Source organism: Cyrtonyx montezumae, unplaced genomic scaffold, assembly GCF_038088225.1.
Source record: "Cyrtonyx montezumae isolate F1298 unplaced genomic scaffold, pur_monq_1.0 scaffold_2, whole genome shotgun sequence".
Lineage (NCBI taxonomy): Eukaryota > Metazoa > Chordata > Aves > Galliformes > Odontophoridae > Cyrtonyx > Cyrtonyx montezumae.
In genome coordinates, this window is record NW_027071936.1 from 59,967,302 (window position 1) to 59,984,393 (window position 17,092).

The 17,092-nt window shown below is 35.4% G+C and overlaps 1 protein-coding gene across 2 annotated transcripts in view; it reads right to left on the bottom strand.

Annotated features, from left to right (window-relative positions):
- Nucleotides 1-230: 230 nt before the first annotated feature.
- HTT (huntingtin) overlaps nucleotides 231-17,092 on the bottom strand; it is a 68,127-nt gene continuing 51,265 nt past the window's right edge. For both annotated transcript variants that reach the window (XM_065735852.1, XM_065735851.1), the window contains 21 exons: nucleotides 15,872-15,994; nucleotides 14,404-14,617; nucleotides 14,062-14,207; nucleotides 13,417-13,594; nucleotides 13,051-13,146; nucleotides 12,020-12,207; nucleotides 11,473-11,599; nucleotides 10,963-11,063; nucleotides 10,112-10,266; nucleotides 9,585-9,724; nucleotides 9,348-9,430; nucleotides 8,328-8,458; nucleotides 8,007-8,136; nucleotides 7,119-7,274; nucleotides 6,439-6,629; nucleotides 5,501-5,615; nucleotides 5,057-5,270; nucleotides 4,796-4,901; nucleotides 3,653-3,815; nucleotides 2,873-3,033; nucleotides 231-2,112 (listed from right to left, as the gene is read on the bottom strand). In XM_065735852.1, the coding sequence (XP_065591924.1) occupies nucleotides 1,899-2,112; nucleotides 2,873-3,033; nucleotides 3,653-3,815; nucleotides 4,796-4,901; nucleotides 5,057-5,270; nucleotides 5,501-5,615; nucleotides 6,439-6,629; nucleotides 7,119-7,274; nucleotides 8,007-8,136; nucleotides 8,328-8,458; nucleotides 9,348-9,430; nucleotides 9,585-9,724; nucleotides 10,112-10,266; nucleotides 10,963-11,063; nucleotides 11,473-11,599; nucleotides 12,020-12,207; nucleotides 13,051-13,146; nucleotides 13,417-13,594; nucleotides 14,062-14,207; nucleotides 14,404-14,617; nucleotides 15,872-15,994 (3,132 nt within the window). In that variant the 3' untranslated portion in view covers nucleotides 231-1,898. The remainder of the gene's footprint in view (nucleotides 2,113-2,872; nucleotides 3,034-3,652; nucleotides 3,816-4,795; nucleotides 4,902-5,056; nucleotides 5,271-5,500; nucleotides 5,616-6,438; nucleotides 6,630-7,118; nucleotides 7,275-8,006; nucleotides 8,137-8,327; nucleotides 8,459-9,347; nucleotides 9,431-9,584; nucleotides 9,725-10,111; nucleotides 10,267-10,962; nucleotides 11,064-11,472; nucleotides 11,600-12,019; nucleotides 12,208-13,050; nucleotides 13,147-13,416; nucleotides 13,595-14,061; nucleotides 14,208-14,403; nucleotides 14,618-15,871; nucleotides 15,995-17,092) is intronic.

Genomic DNA, 17,092 nt, shown 5'->3' on the forward strand with positions numbered 1-17,092 from the left:
TTAAAAATCACCACAGTGCTGTGGCCCAAGAAATAAGAGTAACCCAACTAAGGGCAGAAATAATTGCTCTAGATAGTAAGATCTGTAGAGAGCTAAATACAGCAATGTCTACAGTTGTTTCTACTGCCCATATTATCAGTTTTGCCTTTTTAAGAGGAAGCGACACCAGTGGACAATTCCTTTTAAATCAATTTATGGGCAGAAGTAACAATTTTTGGTCTAAGTTGGCATTAGTTTAAATACATGGGTTTAATAAATACAAATATACACATTTGTATACATTAAATGTTGTCACATGTATAATTTCCACATATACATTATATACAGAAATACATACAAGTACATGCTCCTCCTGACAACACTATCTCATTTTTCCAAGTGTCACCAAAAGGTGTGATAAGAAAGTGAAGAGAGGTTAAATATAGGACGTGACTGAAAACCCAGCTATCATTTTTGTATAATTAAAAAATTATAGCAAATATAACTAAAGACAAACGCTGTGCTTTCCCCATGAAATGCTCATGAAGCAATGGGGTTTCCTGGGTGGTAAGTAAAAGCTAAATCTGGCCCTGTGTAGTGCTATAAAATTGATATTTGTACTGTGTCTAAAGCATTATGACAGGTACTAAGAGCAGTTGTGTAATCTAACACCTTAGCCAGTCCCAAAGTAGACCACAGCAGCTTTTGAGTCTCAACTGCTAGTATGAGTTTGTTCAAAGTGAGAGTGATTTGAATCCAGTTGACTCCATGGTCTCAGTTAGGAAAGGTCAAACAGTTACTGACTACTGGGGAGTGTGCACTATTGTCTCTTAAATGCTGTGCAGCAGATAAGAGCCATTTCTTAAGTATACAAAAGACTAATCCAAAATAACTAGTCCTCTCTTTTACCATTACATCTCAAAATAAAGGAATTCAAAAGCTACAAGTGGACCACAAGAATATCTCCTTAATACAGTCACTCAAGACACATTAAATCAACATATTCCAGTTTTAAAGCGCTTTAAGAAAAAGTGAGATGCAAAACAAGATGTAATCTGTACATTAAGATGGATTTTCAAAAGGAACATAAATTTGAGCACAAGGAAAAATGAGGACAATACAGATGTCAAGACATTCAGTAGCGTAGCTTCTGTTCATCTCAAATTACAGCACAGCTCATGCATCACACATCTTACAATTTTACATACTGTACATGATGTAGAAATAGGAATATTTAAGTTAAAATCTCTTTACTGATACACCGTACTCAAATTTTAAATCCTGAGAAGAAAAAAAAGTGTGGTTACATATGCGCACCACATCTCCGATATCACCAACACGTGCACCACAGAACATAAGGAAGTCTGGAGAAGAATTACATGCTGGAAGTGTAACTCATGAAAACCATTTTCTCTTGTCCTTGTTTGGGAGTGACAATTCAGTTTGACAATTTCTATTCTGTACTACACAATGGTATATACATGTACATAGAACTATGAAGTTTTCTAATGACTGCAGCTTGCAATAATAGAGTGCTTCTGTCAGTTTCTTACCAGCTGCAACAAGTGGCTTCAGCTGAACATTAGGAAAAAGAGCAATATCAGTTACCTTGCATGTAGCACTTGCTCATAAGTTTACATAGTAAATCTGTCTCAGGTTAGTCCCAAACAGCACTTGTAGAACATGGACAACTCTTTCCACCCACAGGTGCCAGGTGTCGAGAACAATAAGAACTACACTAGATTTTTCAGGTGATTTCCAGTGCTGCAGAGCACTTCTCCATGCATTCTGGAAGAAAATAAGTGGCAGGTCCATGTTTATCACAAATGCAACCCCAGATACTTTCTCAATCTTGCATTTCCTATCATTCGTATCAGATTCTGACATTAATCATGCAATTCTGTGATGCAGCAGGACATTCAACATGCTGTGATCTTGTGGACATTTTGCAAACAAGTTAGGAGGCGGTGATATGGGGTTCCTGGAGAAGCTACCACCTCAAACACTGACTGAAAAGCCCTCCGATCTAATTCTTCATCAATCTGATATCGGTAAAAGTCTATGGCCACCAAACAGAAGATGTTAACATCCACTTGCTCCAGTTTTCCCATTCTGCTGATAATATGCGGAAGGCTGAGATGTAAGTTAAGGTCATAAGTGACACAACTGGATCATATCTGGTGTACTACTTTAAACACCGCTTTCCAATAAAGTGGTATATTCTCGAGTTCAGTAGCAATGTGAAAAACGCTGTCATGTGTTCACTGAACTGCTACTATAGAAATCCTATTTCTTCAGTAGCTTAACACGATCTTTTATTTCCAGAAACTTCCTTTAACCTAGCAGTATTCTTCTTTATCTAATGGAGGAAATGGTGCAATTTGTGCTACAGTCTGTACTGCCTACATCCAAGAAGCATTCATATCACAAGGGATCATTAGGAGATTTCAAACCTGATGACACGTCTATTTTTTTTGCCCAGTCATTAAAGGCAACACCTTTCAACAACTTTTTTTTTTAAATTTAATATTTTACTTTTGTAGGAGGAATATAAGGCAAACAATTTAGAGGTGACTGCAAAGATATCCAGTGAAGCTTTTCTAAAGCCGCACGAATTTCCAAATCAGCCTGAACAGTCACAAGGAACAGAAATTTAAAAAACAGTTTTAGGTTCTAAAAATGTGTTTAGAAGTGCTTTCTTCCTGAATCCTGAGGCACCAAATAAACAAAATCGAGCAGAGCACAGCTAGAGTAGAAGTCTGTTGTTCTGGTTAAGGTTTCTTTTGTGTGTGTACTAAATCATGTACTAAGTTTATACTTTTGCCCTCCAAAGCTATGTCCTTTAGAGAATCACATTTACCTAGAAGTGACACACATTGTCTGTTTAGGATACATTGCTGAAATCCACTGACTGGTGGAAGCACTGACAAAAAAACAGGAAAGACTCCACATTGCCATTGCCACAGGTGTTCTCTGTGTGAAATTAGAGAGAGACAGCATCACCCAGTCACGGACCATTGACGACTGTCCAGTGGTATGCAGTGTCTGGAATACCTGCAAAAATATTTTACATAAGAACAAAAACAAGACATACAGAAATGGGAAAGAGTTTTGTTTCTCTTGTAAAAGTTTACCTCATCTACAAACCTCTGAGATTCACAAACTCAGCTGTTGGGAGACAACTCTGACAAAGTGATTCTGCAGAGTAGACTCATGACACCTGTGGCAAATTGAAGCGAGCACACAAAAAGCACTGTCTCCCTGCTTTTAATACACCAAGGGTGGTGCACACATGCACTCTTAAGCCACGCTTAATTCCAATAAGTAGGGGCTGAAACAGAGGATACCAGGAAGCCCAACTATGTCTACCAGAAGCTTGGCTGGTTTCATAAGACCAGATGACCTAGAGAGATGATCTTGAGACCAGAAGAATCTAAGCAGCAGAATCCCTGCTATTAATTTTCTCTTTATTTTATCTTGATCAAGGTGATTCTAGATCCTTCAGTTTCTCCCAGAACACAAAGTTCACAGGGGTACACCTCAAACACTGCTGAATAGCTTATTAGATCTAGTGAAAATTATATTTGCCCCTTGTATTCAACTACTAAAGACTGAAGAGCTCTTACTTAACAGTTCTACGAAACACATAAGGAAAAAGATAGATATACATTACCTTATAAACTACTGTTGCCATAAATTGTGGATAAGGCTGCTGATTGGATAGAAATTCTCCTATAACTTTATTCATTACATCTTGTGGAGGGAAAAAATCATCAAGGAATTGAGGAAGGATTCGGGCCACTACTCTAGCTTCAAAAGGAAATCCCTTCCTGATCCTAAAAATAACGGAAGAATAACATTTTATGATTTAATTCCAATAAACATCTTGTTATTTTTCAAATTAATCACAATAGGAGGATGACTTTATTTTCATCTTTAGACACCTTCAATTTAAAGTCTATCCTTATTTAAAGAGCGCTAATTGGAAAATCTTCCTAATAAACACTGCATCTGCTGATGTGTCAAGATCAAGTTAGGAACTGTTGTAGGGGAAATCATAAGACATTTTCTGCTTCTAGTATTCCTGTTTGTTTTACTGACTTCCAGGACCAATTTTTCCAGCACTCCAGCACAGCTCCAGCTCTGTTCTCACTGAGTGCAGAACTGAAACCCTCATCCAGTTTTATGGAAAAAACACTCAACACACACACACAAAAAAAAAGTCAGAATGCCACAAGCTACTATGCAAAATATAACATGCTATGCTCACTTAACACAGCTTGAGATTGTCAGACCAGATCAGGGGTTATGAAATGCTTTCATTAAATGAGTTCCATGTGAATACAGAAATTTTTCTATACCCTTCCACTGCAGTTACTTAGCAGCCTTGGAAGAGCAACATGTGGGCGGGGGAAGGGGAAAAGAGGTTTTAAACTCTTAAGGATGGTTTCAAAGATTATTTCCCGTAAACAGGGATTTATATCCTTGATTACGCAGAAGACATCCTGAAAAGCACTTCAGAGTTTGACCCGAAGGGAGCTGGAAATACATTTATAAAGTATTACAGTTTGTGCAACACTGAGTATCAGTTAGGACATGTCTGTTTTCCATTTACATTCCTGTCCATTTGTGCTGTGTTCAGCAATTCCATCAGTGTTACTGTGTATACTAAAAGTATCAGTTTTAAGCAATGGTAAGCAGAGAAATATCATTAATTAAATATTAGAACTGTCAAGTAGAGAAGTGAGGAGACAGTGCCAAAGAATCATTTCCCCATCAGTGCCCCATGACGTTTTATCATGTTTTATCTTCTCACCTATCAAAAAGAACAGATACTCGTTCCATAGCCACGATCACAGATTCACTGTCGGGGGCTGCAGGATTTGCATCTGTGGAACGACTGGGGCTGACTTTTTCCTTTCCTAAACCAAAATAATTTGTTACAAATTTACTGCAAATGCCAGAAGATGACCTTATAATCCTTGCTAGCAAAAACAATTGAAAAAGAATTAAAATTAGCACTGTTAGTAAGCTAGTCTTTCAGCACATCAAAGGTATTAAAAATATATATAAATACCTGTGTACATGCAAGTTAGCATTAGCCCAAGAGCTGCCATTGCTCTGTGGGGGCTCTGCACATTCACTCTGTCAACACTCAATTTAACCAGAGATTCACTATCCAGCCTGGAAAGCTGCTCTGAAAGGAGGAGTCGTTCTAATCCCCTTAGGACACAATGGTAAATAATGGATGGTGTTGATTCATCGCTTCCAGACACCATGACTCCGCACATCTGAAGTAAAGAAAAAAAAGCCATCTACTTATTTTTTTGAGGCGTGTTTAGGTCACCTTCTAGCAGTATGCTATTACAGCTCACGTGTGAGGAACTGCAGGTAGGACTGCTGTTTAAAGGAAGCCTGATGAAAGTAAAATATATCACAAAAATCAAGTCAAGAATTAAAGATATTATGTGGTGATTCCAAGCTACATAATTGTCCTGTGATTGTGGGCATTACAACATACCTGTATAATTCCTGCAGAGAATTCAGGTCCTACATCAAGTGGATAGTTCTCTATCAAATAGAATGCAGCTGCACACATTACTAAGATATGCTGTTGGTTATGAACAGTCACACAACTGCAGATAAGAAAAAACACCAGTAGTTACTTACTAGTTTTACTAGCAAGTCTGTTAAGATACTAAGTTATCTATATCATGAACTGAGGCAATACAGACAAGCCTTGGAAATAGCGGGTATTTTTTCCAAATCAAATTTATGCAGTTTTTAAACCACACAAAATATCTCCAAGTGATCTGCACAAACTTGTCACGTGCTGCAAGAAAGCACTATTTTTCATGGAAAGTCAGTGTAATGCTCCCAAATATTTTTTTAGCAATATCATTTCAAACTATCAGTGCTTCACTTGCTTAGATTAAATACATTTCATAACTGATCCTGCCAATGTCAGTCAAGGAGTACCCCTTTTGACAGAAAAGTAAGACAAGGTTTAGGGAGCACAATTTACCAAAGAGACAAAAGTCTGAGAAAACAGTTTTCTCACCCTCAAATATCTTTTAAGTTCTGTAAATAAAATCTTAAGCTTACATTTGTAAGGTTTCAAAGAAAATGACAAGAACTGAAGCTGTCAGATACAATAACTGACTCTAAAATGGATTGAACATGGCAAACCACAAAGGAGCATGGAACACATGAGCATGCAGCTGTTCCAGTCATAAGGTGAAAGAGTGACACTGCAAGAAAATCTATTCCTAGCTTTTCCTAGTTACAATATGGTAAGCCTAGAAATCTTAATAAACTTTCCTTTTTTTTCTTCGTTAGTTTTTATAAGTCGGACTAAAATCAGCTAGTTTACTTTGACATGTATTCATTCACTTAAAACAAACAAAACCTCCCATTATATTAAGTAAATGAGGTGGTGGGATGGGAGAAAAGTCTTACTGTGCTACTGCTCTCAAATTGGAGAGTAAATACTCGCTGATGACTGGAATGAGTTGCTTTGCTGTCTCATCAAGCAGGTCACACTCAAGGATATAAAGAATTCCATGCAGAGCCCCAATTCGACTTGGCATATGGGTGCTTCTTAAGGTAGATTCCAGCAGTCGACTTACTGGTTCAGCCACAGCTTTATCCTAATACATTAAAAAAAGTACTCATTACAAATAAATACTGGTGAACCTCATCATTTAGAGATACCTGGAAAAAATACCTGAAAAAGACTAGCAAAACAGAGACTGGCTTAAAACAGTACTTTGAATCAATGTCACAAGATAATATATCAGATAAGAGATGACTTGAAGACAAACTGATTCAACTAATGCTATTCCAAATTTCAAATGTCCACTGAAATATACTGTTCTTCTCTATCTATGGGATACATAGTTAAAGAGAGTAACATTAATTTGCACTACTAAATGTCCATTCCCTACATATGGAATGACTCAACGGAAGTAAAAGAACAGTGAGGGAAAGAAAAGAGATACGTGACTATCAAGTTAAGTGCCTTGGTTTCTTGAAACAAGAAAGATCAACAAGAACTGTCAGATTTTGCAGTGGAACATAAGGACTAGTACACCTACACACTCATCAATTTGAAATAAGTTTCCATGAGAATTTCTTACCATCCCAAGAACAGCTGCAGCCTTACAAGTGGCTGGTATCAAATACTGTATCAGAATCTCATCTTCTGATGGATGCACCTTTCGCAATTCTGTCAGTGTTGTATACATCATCTCAAACTGATTTCTTTCTGTAAATAAGTCTGACACTGCCAGAAGCTATGCACAAATAAAATTGAACACACAAAAAGCCCATTAGTAGCTTGTTAGAAGAGGACTCTCCTTTAATTTTTAGCAAATATCCTTCAAATGATTGAGATGCTTGGAAAAACAATGGTTAAAGAACTCCACCACCCATCCCACTAGAAAATTACCTCAGAGTGCTCTTTTTTTTTTTCTTCCAAATGGTTTATAAAATCAAATCCACTACAGTAATTCCATGAAACAAATAAACGTTGCCATTTACTCGCAAAACCACACAATACATACTCTCCTGCAAAGGCAGTTTAATCTAGGCCTTCTTGCCAGCACGTAATGTCTCTCAAGACACATTCTTCAGTATTGCTTGTATAATTCAATAGTCACTTTAGTCCTTTGATAAGTACATTCTTTTTCTGTCTTTTGTTTTTAGGAAGAAAGAATAAGCAGAACCCTGAAATCTGTTTTTTTTAATCAATCAAGTAAAAAAGGACTGTCTTGTGACATTAAGGTGTTTTTGTAATGTAGTAGCAGAATACTCAATCCAGGTGCTTACACTGTTTCAAATGTTGTAGTGTTATAGTTGTGGAAGTTTTATTTCCTCACCACTCATATAATATCGCTGTCGAGAAAAAAACCCTTTTTTAAAAAGTCAGCATTTCTTACACATTAAAAGATCCTTAACAAATGATGCTTAGCTCCAAAGATTTGTTAATATACACTCAATGACTCAGAACAATATTTCACACTTACTGATCGCACCACTTCACTAATCAGTATGACTGGTGTTCTCTTGTTAGGGTTTGATGGCAATATCCACTGACTATATAGTTCAAGTAAGAACTGAGAACAAGAATGTATATCTACACCAGCACGATGCTTCCTGCAAAACACAATAAGCAAGGGTCAAAATGGACATTCTTAAGCTCTGTCAAAATGCTCAGTTTGAAATAGTTTTTACTTGTATTTTTATCTTATTTGCATCCTGTGTCCAATTAAAAAAGCTATTTTACTCAGCTCTGAATTTTGATAATATAAAAGGTTATTTGATAAGTTAAAGGAGAAACAACATACCTGGTATTAATAGGAGACGTTGGTGGTGAGGAAGGAACAGGCATGTCATTCTCATCTTCCTCATCCTCACCCCACTCTTCTTCTCTCAATGGAGTGATATTATTTCCTAACCATATGGAATGTATAGAGACCTTACAACAAGGAAAAAGAAAGAAAGGGAATTCATCATTCAACATCCTCAGTCAGATTAATAAAATCCCAGAATTGCAGTACATTTTTAATTTAAACTGCAGGAAATGAACGTGGCCTCAAACAACCTCTACATGAATTGCACATCACAACTTTTTAAAAACCTTTTTCAACGTTTTAGTTGAACGTGGAACAACATGCAGTGCAATGCATGATGTGCAATATAGTGGATGCTGAAAGCATCCATATGTAACCTGTGCACATACACAATGTGCATACATCATTCAAAGTTAAAATACTAGATCCTAAATCTAAAGCAAAGTGTGTGTATTTACAATTCATACTGAGCAAGAAAATAAGTAAGAACTGTAACAACTACAATTCAAATCTAACTGCAATTTAACCTTTCTTCTGAAAACAGAAAAGAATACAATGTTAATTACTTTCATTCTGACTATGTTTAAAGAAAGCTTCTAAGTTCCTTAGGTTTTCTTTATAAAATTTAAGAAAATGCCTAAACTGGAAGTATTTTAAGTTAAAATAACATTGCTTATTTTATGTCCAGTAGTTTTTCCTTCCCTAAGAACAGCTGCCCTGTAATTGCATGCTTGCAATGACAAATTAAAATCCAGTAATTGAAGTTAAACCTAATACCACATGGGCTCTTTAACACATAGGGCTGAAGAGTAGAATACTTCCACAGCTGGCTCCATGGCCAAGCACACAAACAAAAGCAAAAGTTCTGAGGCACATTAACTGGCTAAGAGGAACCAAGCAATTATGATCTACACCTTAGTTTATACTTGATGTTAAGCAACGTTTCTCAACTGGAATTTCAAGAATTATAAGAAAATGTAAAAAAGTGAAGTTCCAAGTTAAGTTTTAACAAACCTGCCCCAGTTTATAATCCATATCTCCTATTTCTCGTTCAGTATTGATTTGCAATAAGAGTTTTTCATGGCTGATAAGAGCACCTATAGCAAAACAGAAGGCAATGTTTTAAGATACATATATGTTAAAATGGCTTATTTTCCTGCAAAGTGGGTTTCAAATTCCAAACAGTACCATTTCTACTTTTTAAATCTAAGAGAAATTCACTTACTCCCTCACTCCAACAAAGGCACTTACCTGTACTAACAGGAGAAAGTGATGGAACAGGGTCCCAAGCTTGATATAAGTGATGAGTAGCAATATTATCTCTCTTAGATACCATTGCTTGGATTTCTTGTTCAACAATTCCCCTGATAACACTTAGCTTCCTCCCAAACCTAAAAACCCAACAGAAATGGATTTAAGCAGATTTGCCTTTTAACAATTTTGTGCAAGTCTGACTAGCTTACTCTGCAATGTTGTATATGTACACTTACTTGCATTTTAAGGGATGCTAAAATCGAGAAATGTTTTGAGATACATTCTGCACATTGTTGGCTAGATCTTTCTTTTATTGTATTCTTCCAGATACTGTCTAGTAACTCAAGAAGTTCATGATGCTAAGTCCACGTGACTTTTATGCAAACAGATCCACCCGTATACACTCTCATTAAAAAAATACAGTCTGTATTTTTTTGCTATTGCTAGATTAAACTAAAGGTAATTGAAATGTTAATAATCAGAAGTATGAATTTACACATTTTAAAGTAAGTGGAAAAAAATACCTTGTGTCCAGAGCTTTTAAAGCTTTGTTGCGAGGCTGCTGTTCCAAACAGCTGACTGCTGGATTGCCTGCAACAGGTATTGTCATTGCACTCAGCACCAAGGAAGTTATGGCTTGTACTGCAAGAACATTAATTTGGGTCCTCTCTGTATCTTCCTGTAAAATGAACTTACTGTAATTTGAATTGGAAAAAAAAAAAGAATCCTGAAAACCCTGAATATTGGTTTGTTACCTTCCACTAAACTACCATTAACAAGCCTGGCAGCTTGGCTTCTTCCTAGCCAGAAATCTAGCTGACACTGACAGATGCAATGCACACAAAGCACTGCAACTAGTAGAAAGGCATCCTTCCATCACTGAAACTCTACGCGCACACTCTTATCCTAACAGCATTAAAACCTTAAGGTGTTCATTTCAGAGCTTTCAAAGTGTATATTTTCCTTGTTTGAACCAATCCATCAGTTACCTGTTAAAACAAAGCATCAAATAAGACCAAATCTGAGTTGGATCCTTCTCTGAATAGTTTCCACGTTAGCTAATTTTATTCAGTGCACTTTTAGGAAAAGAACTTCATCTCCTCATTGATTTTCAGCAGCATTTTTCTGGGTATCTTTAACTAGATACAGTCATTATTCTAATGCTGCTTCCAAACCATGATGCTACAGATTCAGTATTTAGCATCACTGACAGATAGGTTTAAACTCACAGGGACACGCAAACAAGGAACTAAAACCAGAAATAATCCCTCCTCTTCGGTCACTACTTTTCTGTTTGACAGACTTACTAACAGAAACAGTTTTTCTCAGCTCCAAATAAAATTTAATTTAAAAAACACTCAGTAAATAACATTACCTCTTGTTGGTTCTCTTCTTGGTCCATTACAATAGGCTGAGTTACAAGTACACCAAGCAAAGTAGCCCAAGTTTCTTCAAATTGGGTACGGCTGATCCATCCTACAAAAACGCTCAGTGATAACCATTCATGTCTTAATACAAAACTAAACAAAAAATAACATTAAGTCTGTAGGAAACAATGTGCCATTTCATACTGCTTCCTGTTTAATTCAGCATTTTTGTAGTGACTACAGCTTAATTATTTAGAAAATAAAAAATTGGAAGGGTTCTGAACAATATTATCTTCAGTTGTTTTTTTTTTCCTCCTATTTTTATCATACATTTAGATATTTTGACTGCTCAGTGTTATAAAAACACTGCATCTATCAGGTTTTCAAAACAGAGAAGCCTTTGGACTTCCACTGAGGACTGACATATAGCAATAAACTCAGTTATCTGTTAACTCCACAGCACAAACACAAAATGCTGATTAAAGGCCAGCTGTATTCATTTTTAATTTTGCACTTACCAAGAGTGTTAATGCGATAGATGAACTCTTTAAAGATTTCTTTTTCTTGAAGAAATTCTACTGGGATTTCAGGAAAAACTGTTCCAAAGTCACCTGCAGGCTTTGGTGACCAGCCTAATTTCCAGACCTGGTAAAGTAAGAAGAAAGAAAGATTATTACTGTTCTAGAACAGTAATAGCACTAACACAACAATAACACAGGTATACAGCACCATTCAAATGCCATGAGACAAATCAGTAAAATAATTCTCCAAATAAAAAGATCATACAGAAAAATTATATAGCTAATGCAGGTAGCATATTGAGTCTCCTTCTCTGGAGACGTTCAAGAGCCACCTGGATGCCTACCTAGCAGCTAGGGAGCTGCTTTGGCAGGGGGGCTGGACTCAATCTCTAGAGGTCCCTTTCCAACCCCTACAATACTGTGATTTTACTCAAGTAGGTAACAATTGTCCTAACAGTATATAATTAAGATGCAGTCTAGTTTGTTTTTCCATAAAGTTTTTCAGAAGCTTTTACATCCTGAAAATTAAACATAATGAACATACCAAGGGGGGCACTCTTGTGTAACTGTTCACTAGAGGCAGCCTTGCTAAACTGATTATGATATTCTTGAGGACAGGAGTAAGAAACACTGGGATACTGCTGTTTCTATGATGACCCAAAGCCAGGACAGTCTGCAGACATTCCACCATCTCAGCTATCATTTCACAAGCTGTAGTAACATGTTTCATTTCTTTTCAGGGAGAAAAAGACATTTAGTTTTAGGAACATATTCAAAACATACCAGTTAAAATCATATAAAAAGAAATGTAAAAGCTTAATTAAAATATATGCTGTCTAAGAAGTACAAAACCGCACTAAGGACGCAGACAAATAAATGTTCTATAGATACTTAGCTAGTTAAAAAATATTACTAACACTTCCCTGCAATTGTTTGTATTGCTTGCCAGTCACAGTGCTAGACAATATCAACAGCTGAGATCTGCCAGCAAAGCAGAAAACACGCAACTTTCCTAACCCCAGCAATAGCAAGCCACATTGAATAGAGCATTTCTTACAATTTAAAGTGACCAAACTCACTTATCTCATAAAAAAGCACTTTCATAGTTGGCTCTGAGCTAGATCTGATAAACAGCTCAATTCTCTAGATGGAAATGAAATCTTACTCTAAGTAAGCACAGCTGGATATAAGAGACAATGCTGCCCACTCTCGTGAACTACACTTGACTTTCACCCAGTATACTTCCATTACAGTAGAAAGACAGAAAATGAATCTGTCATTTATATTAAAATAAATATTAATAGTTACATTCTACCCCTCACGTGAAATTTAAAAAATCCTACAGCATGTTGCATAGCTGACAAAACTGTGCAAAGAAAAGTTTCAATTAATGTTTCAACCTTTCAAGACAAAAATATACACATGAAAACTGTTCATCTGTACTCAACAAGCATTTATCAAATACTTTTATCAAAAGCTTTCAGAAGAACTCCTGTTAAAAAAATCAGAAAGGGGACCTAGATTTTCACAAAAGAATAATTTATAAGACAAATGTGGAATCCAATGTTTACTTACTGTGAATGTTTGAATCAACTTCATCATCAATTAAGCCTTTTGAAGAATTCTTCTTTCTTTCAGGACTAAGAAGTTGATTTCCAGGTTCAACTGCAACTGAATTAAGAAAAAAATATGTACCAGTAATATCTTTCGAATATCACATATTCAATTTTTCACCTCCAAACCACACTGCAGTTAAAAATCTACATTTCCAAGGCAGTTGCTAAGATCAAAAATAAACACAAAGTTTTAAATGTCAAATTAAAATGCTATGAGTGTCAAAGAAATAGCCTAAAATAACTCAACGGACATACTGCAGACACCTAGCACTGGATCAGTGGAGCTATTAAGAAATATTTTCATAGCTGTTCAAATTGAACTCACCTGCCTCTATGATAAACTTAATGCAATTAATTAAGGAGCAAGCGTATGTCACATTAACTGCAGAAGCCAGCAAATTCCAGAGGCTAGGCTGCTGCAAAGTCAGACAGCAGCAGTCCAAAGCAGCTTGCAGATCTATACTTATTGGAAGTTGGTCATGTATTAAATGCCATGATAACACCTATGAAAAAATAAAAAATTGTCATTAGTACAAAATTCTCACAACATAGGAATTTATAGTTGAAGTTTTTTGTAGTGTTCTTGTTAATTTACAACTACATGCAATATATATATATATATATATATTAATCAGTAAGTTGTACAGAATAAATTATTTTGTTTCTTGAGAAAACAAAAAAATCAAGAAAATTATGACCATTATATGAGGGAAAAAAACCAAAGCAAAACAAAAATAAAAAAAACCTTGTCTATCCTATGTCCCAAAAACAATGCAGGGCATTTTTCCAAACTCATTTTCCAAATGAGCCCATTTGATTTTCTGGCACAGATTAAGTAAAAGAACCACTGAATAAACTTCTGCAGTAAGTCAAGGTTCTCAGATCAAAATTCTATTCATAGTGAATTTAAGTCAAAGTTGGTTCCCTCCCAATATTTCATCACATCTTTATTTTCACCTTAGTTTCTTACCTCTATCGACATCACTACGAATTTCAGGATGTCATCCTCTTTGTCAGGAGGAACACGGAGGCTGGTTGGTAGTTTTGAGAGTAACAACAAATACTGAGCGAGTGCACGACAAAGCGTCATCACAGACTGATACATCACTTCATCTCCTATAAGACAAGACTGGATGTAATCTAGCAGTTTGAGTTTTTTCTGTCAATAAATGTTTTTTTTTTTTTTGGAATTATTTCATTGGCACTTTTGTGTTGTTTTTTTTTAAATAGTAAGTTCACGTATTGACAAGACATCTGTAAACCACCTCTGTAGAGGAGAGAATAAACTTTAAAAGACTGTTATTTCTATTACCAAAGATGTCGTTTAGTTTTTTCCAGTAGGCTGATGGCTCAGTTGGCAAAAGTGGTTGGAAAACCTGGTGACTGGCAGGAAGGTTTAGTACAGTGGTGGACACATGATCCAGTGTTACCCTCCGAGCTGCTTCAAAAAGGCTACTCTTCTGGTCCCTTGAGATTTCAGTCATGCCAAGGCTTAAACAAGGTGCTAATAAGCTCAGGTTGAATTCCTGAAATCAAATAGTAAACAAGAATAAACTGCTTTTAAAGAAAAGTAAACTATTCTGCCAAATTAATATCACTGTAAATTAATAGTTTATTAATTTACAAAGACCTCCACTCTATTACAATGTAACAACACCATAACTGAGATCATATTTGTCTTCAGTTTAAATTCTAAACACCAATATCCTGGACTGGAAAGAAAAATCAATATGCCCAATACAAGTTTCCAAAACAGAATATGAATAAAGCTCCTGAACTGTACACAAAGAATCTTCAAGAAAAGATGCCACACAAGTAAGATTTATCTGTTGACAAACTGATTCTTTAAAAGATTTCATCATAAATAAGTGCACATTTCTCAATGGGGATAACAAGAAAACTTCTGCTATACTTCCCAGATAAGTCATATTCCTGTTAAGCAAAGCATAAAATACCTTAACATATTTTGCCTAATATATTTCCTTTTTATCTTTTTCCCTAACCTTATACCCAGAAGTTATTAAAATACTTTTGCTGGAACTTTTCACAAATATATCAAGGAAAACAGACTACAAATATTAAAATTTGGCAGAAATATTAATTAACACAGGGTTGAAAAGTACAAGCTTTATCCATTACTAGATATGCATGTTTGGCCAAGTTATTGTGCCATATCTGACTTGGAAAAAGAACTACCACCATCATGACACATTTCACAAATAACATAGAAATTTCTAATCTCTTAAATAAAAAAATCAGTAAAAATAAATAAGCTTGAAAATGAAATGGTAAGTCTCAATTTCATTTAAATTTCTATTTTGTCTCCTCCAAAAGTACCTCTAGTAAAATGAATCTTAAATTCTAAAATAAGTCTGAATGGTGTAGCTCAGCCTTGTGACTCCACAGCACCTACAAGTGATTATTTCTCATCTCTGCTCAAAATGATTAATATATATTTAAATAGTTCCCACTATAATTTCTGCACATCAACAGTAAATGTACCATAGAGAATTTGAGCAAATTATGTTCTTAAAAAGCCCAGTTGTGCTTCACAGCAGATTCATCATCTTTGTCATATCAGAGCTATATTACAAGTACCTAGTATAGATAATCAAAAGATCTAGAATCACTTCTCTTACAAGAGGATGTACAACAGTACTATATAAATCTGAAATGTTTATATTTAAGAATCTAATCTACCAATACTAACAACTGGAGTATCAGAAACAATTTATTACAATATTTTCCGCTAATACTGTTCCATCTGACAAAAAAATTACCTTGCTGCTCATGAAGGAGTTCAGGTCAGGCTGAGGAATCCTATTTAACAGTTCTGCACCCTCTAGCAGTGCTGAGTCAGACTTGATGCAACACTGTGACCTCACTAGTGACATATACCAGTCCTTTAATAATAGGAGAAAATAAATTTAGTACATACTTATTTTTATAAAATTAAACAATTTGAGGGTGGAGGGAGAACTACTTATTGTTATTTAATTGTGGTCCTTTTAAGAGATCTATAGGTCACATTAACGTCAACAACAAAAAAGAAACTGCAAAAGTAGTCAAACAAAAAAAAAGAAAAAAAAACAGCACTGGTCTAATACATCAAATGAAGATGGCATTTATATTGAAAGATGTACTGAAACAATTTAAGACTGTCACACATAACAGCATACTTATTCCTTACATTATTAGTGCTGAGTCTGGAGGAATTAGTTAAAAACATAACTCATTTAATTGAAGATATTAATATTAGAATATTAATTAGTGGACATCCAGAATCAGCTGATGCTACTTAGAATCCAACTGTAGAGGAAACATATGAAAACTCTGTGCAAGATTTAAAGCTACAGGGGAAGAAGAGGGAAAACCATGGGCAAATGGTTTCTGGGCACAGTCAGTCTTTCCTCCTACTAAGCTGTTTTCAGTCCTAATAATTCAGCGTGTTCCTCAACTCACTTGGACATCTCGAAACTATCAGCTGATCAAGTAATTTTTTGCCATCTCTGTTAAACATGTTTAATGTTTCTACACGTTGCTGTAGAACATTAAGTTAAAAAATGAGAAGTGAACTGTTATGGGACAAACTAGAAAAAAAGACAGAGATCCTAAAATCCTATTAGCCTTCCACCCTGCTCTGAGATAAATGTATCTAATTACATGTAAGACAGAATTTCAGAAAGAGACAACTGACTATTTTCACTAGATTAATATAACTGACCACTGCTGTAAACACAGACATATACTGTCATCTGTTTTCTTGATATCTCTACTGAACCTTCTTGTAAATCTTTCCTCTAATTTTAGAGAGAAAAAAATCTTGATAGTTTTTCATGTCACCATCAACATAAGAAATACACATGCACATTCCAATTATTAATTTTTAGCCTAACACCCAAGATATAAAATGATTCACTGATATCTATTTGAGATTCATTCACAATTATAAAAGCACAGTAAAAACAAGCTGTTATCAAATTCTTTGTAACAAGCAGAAT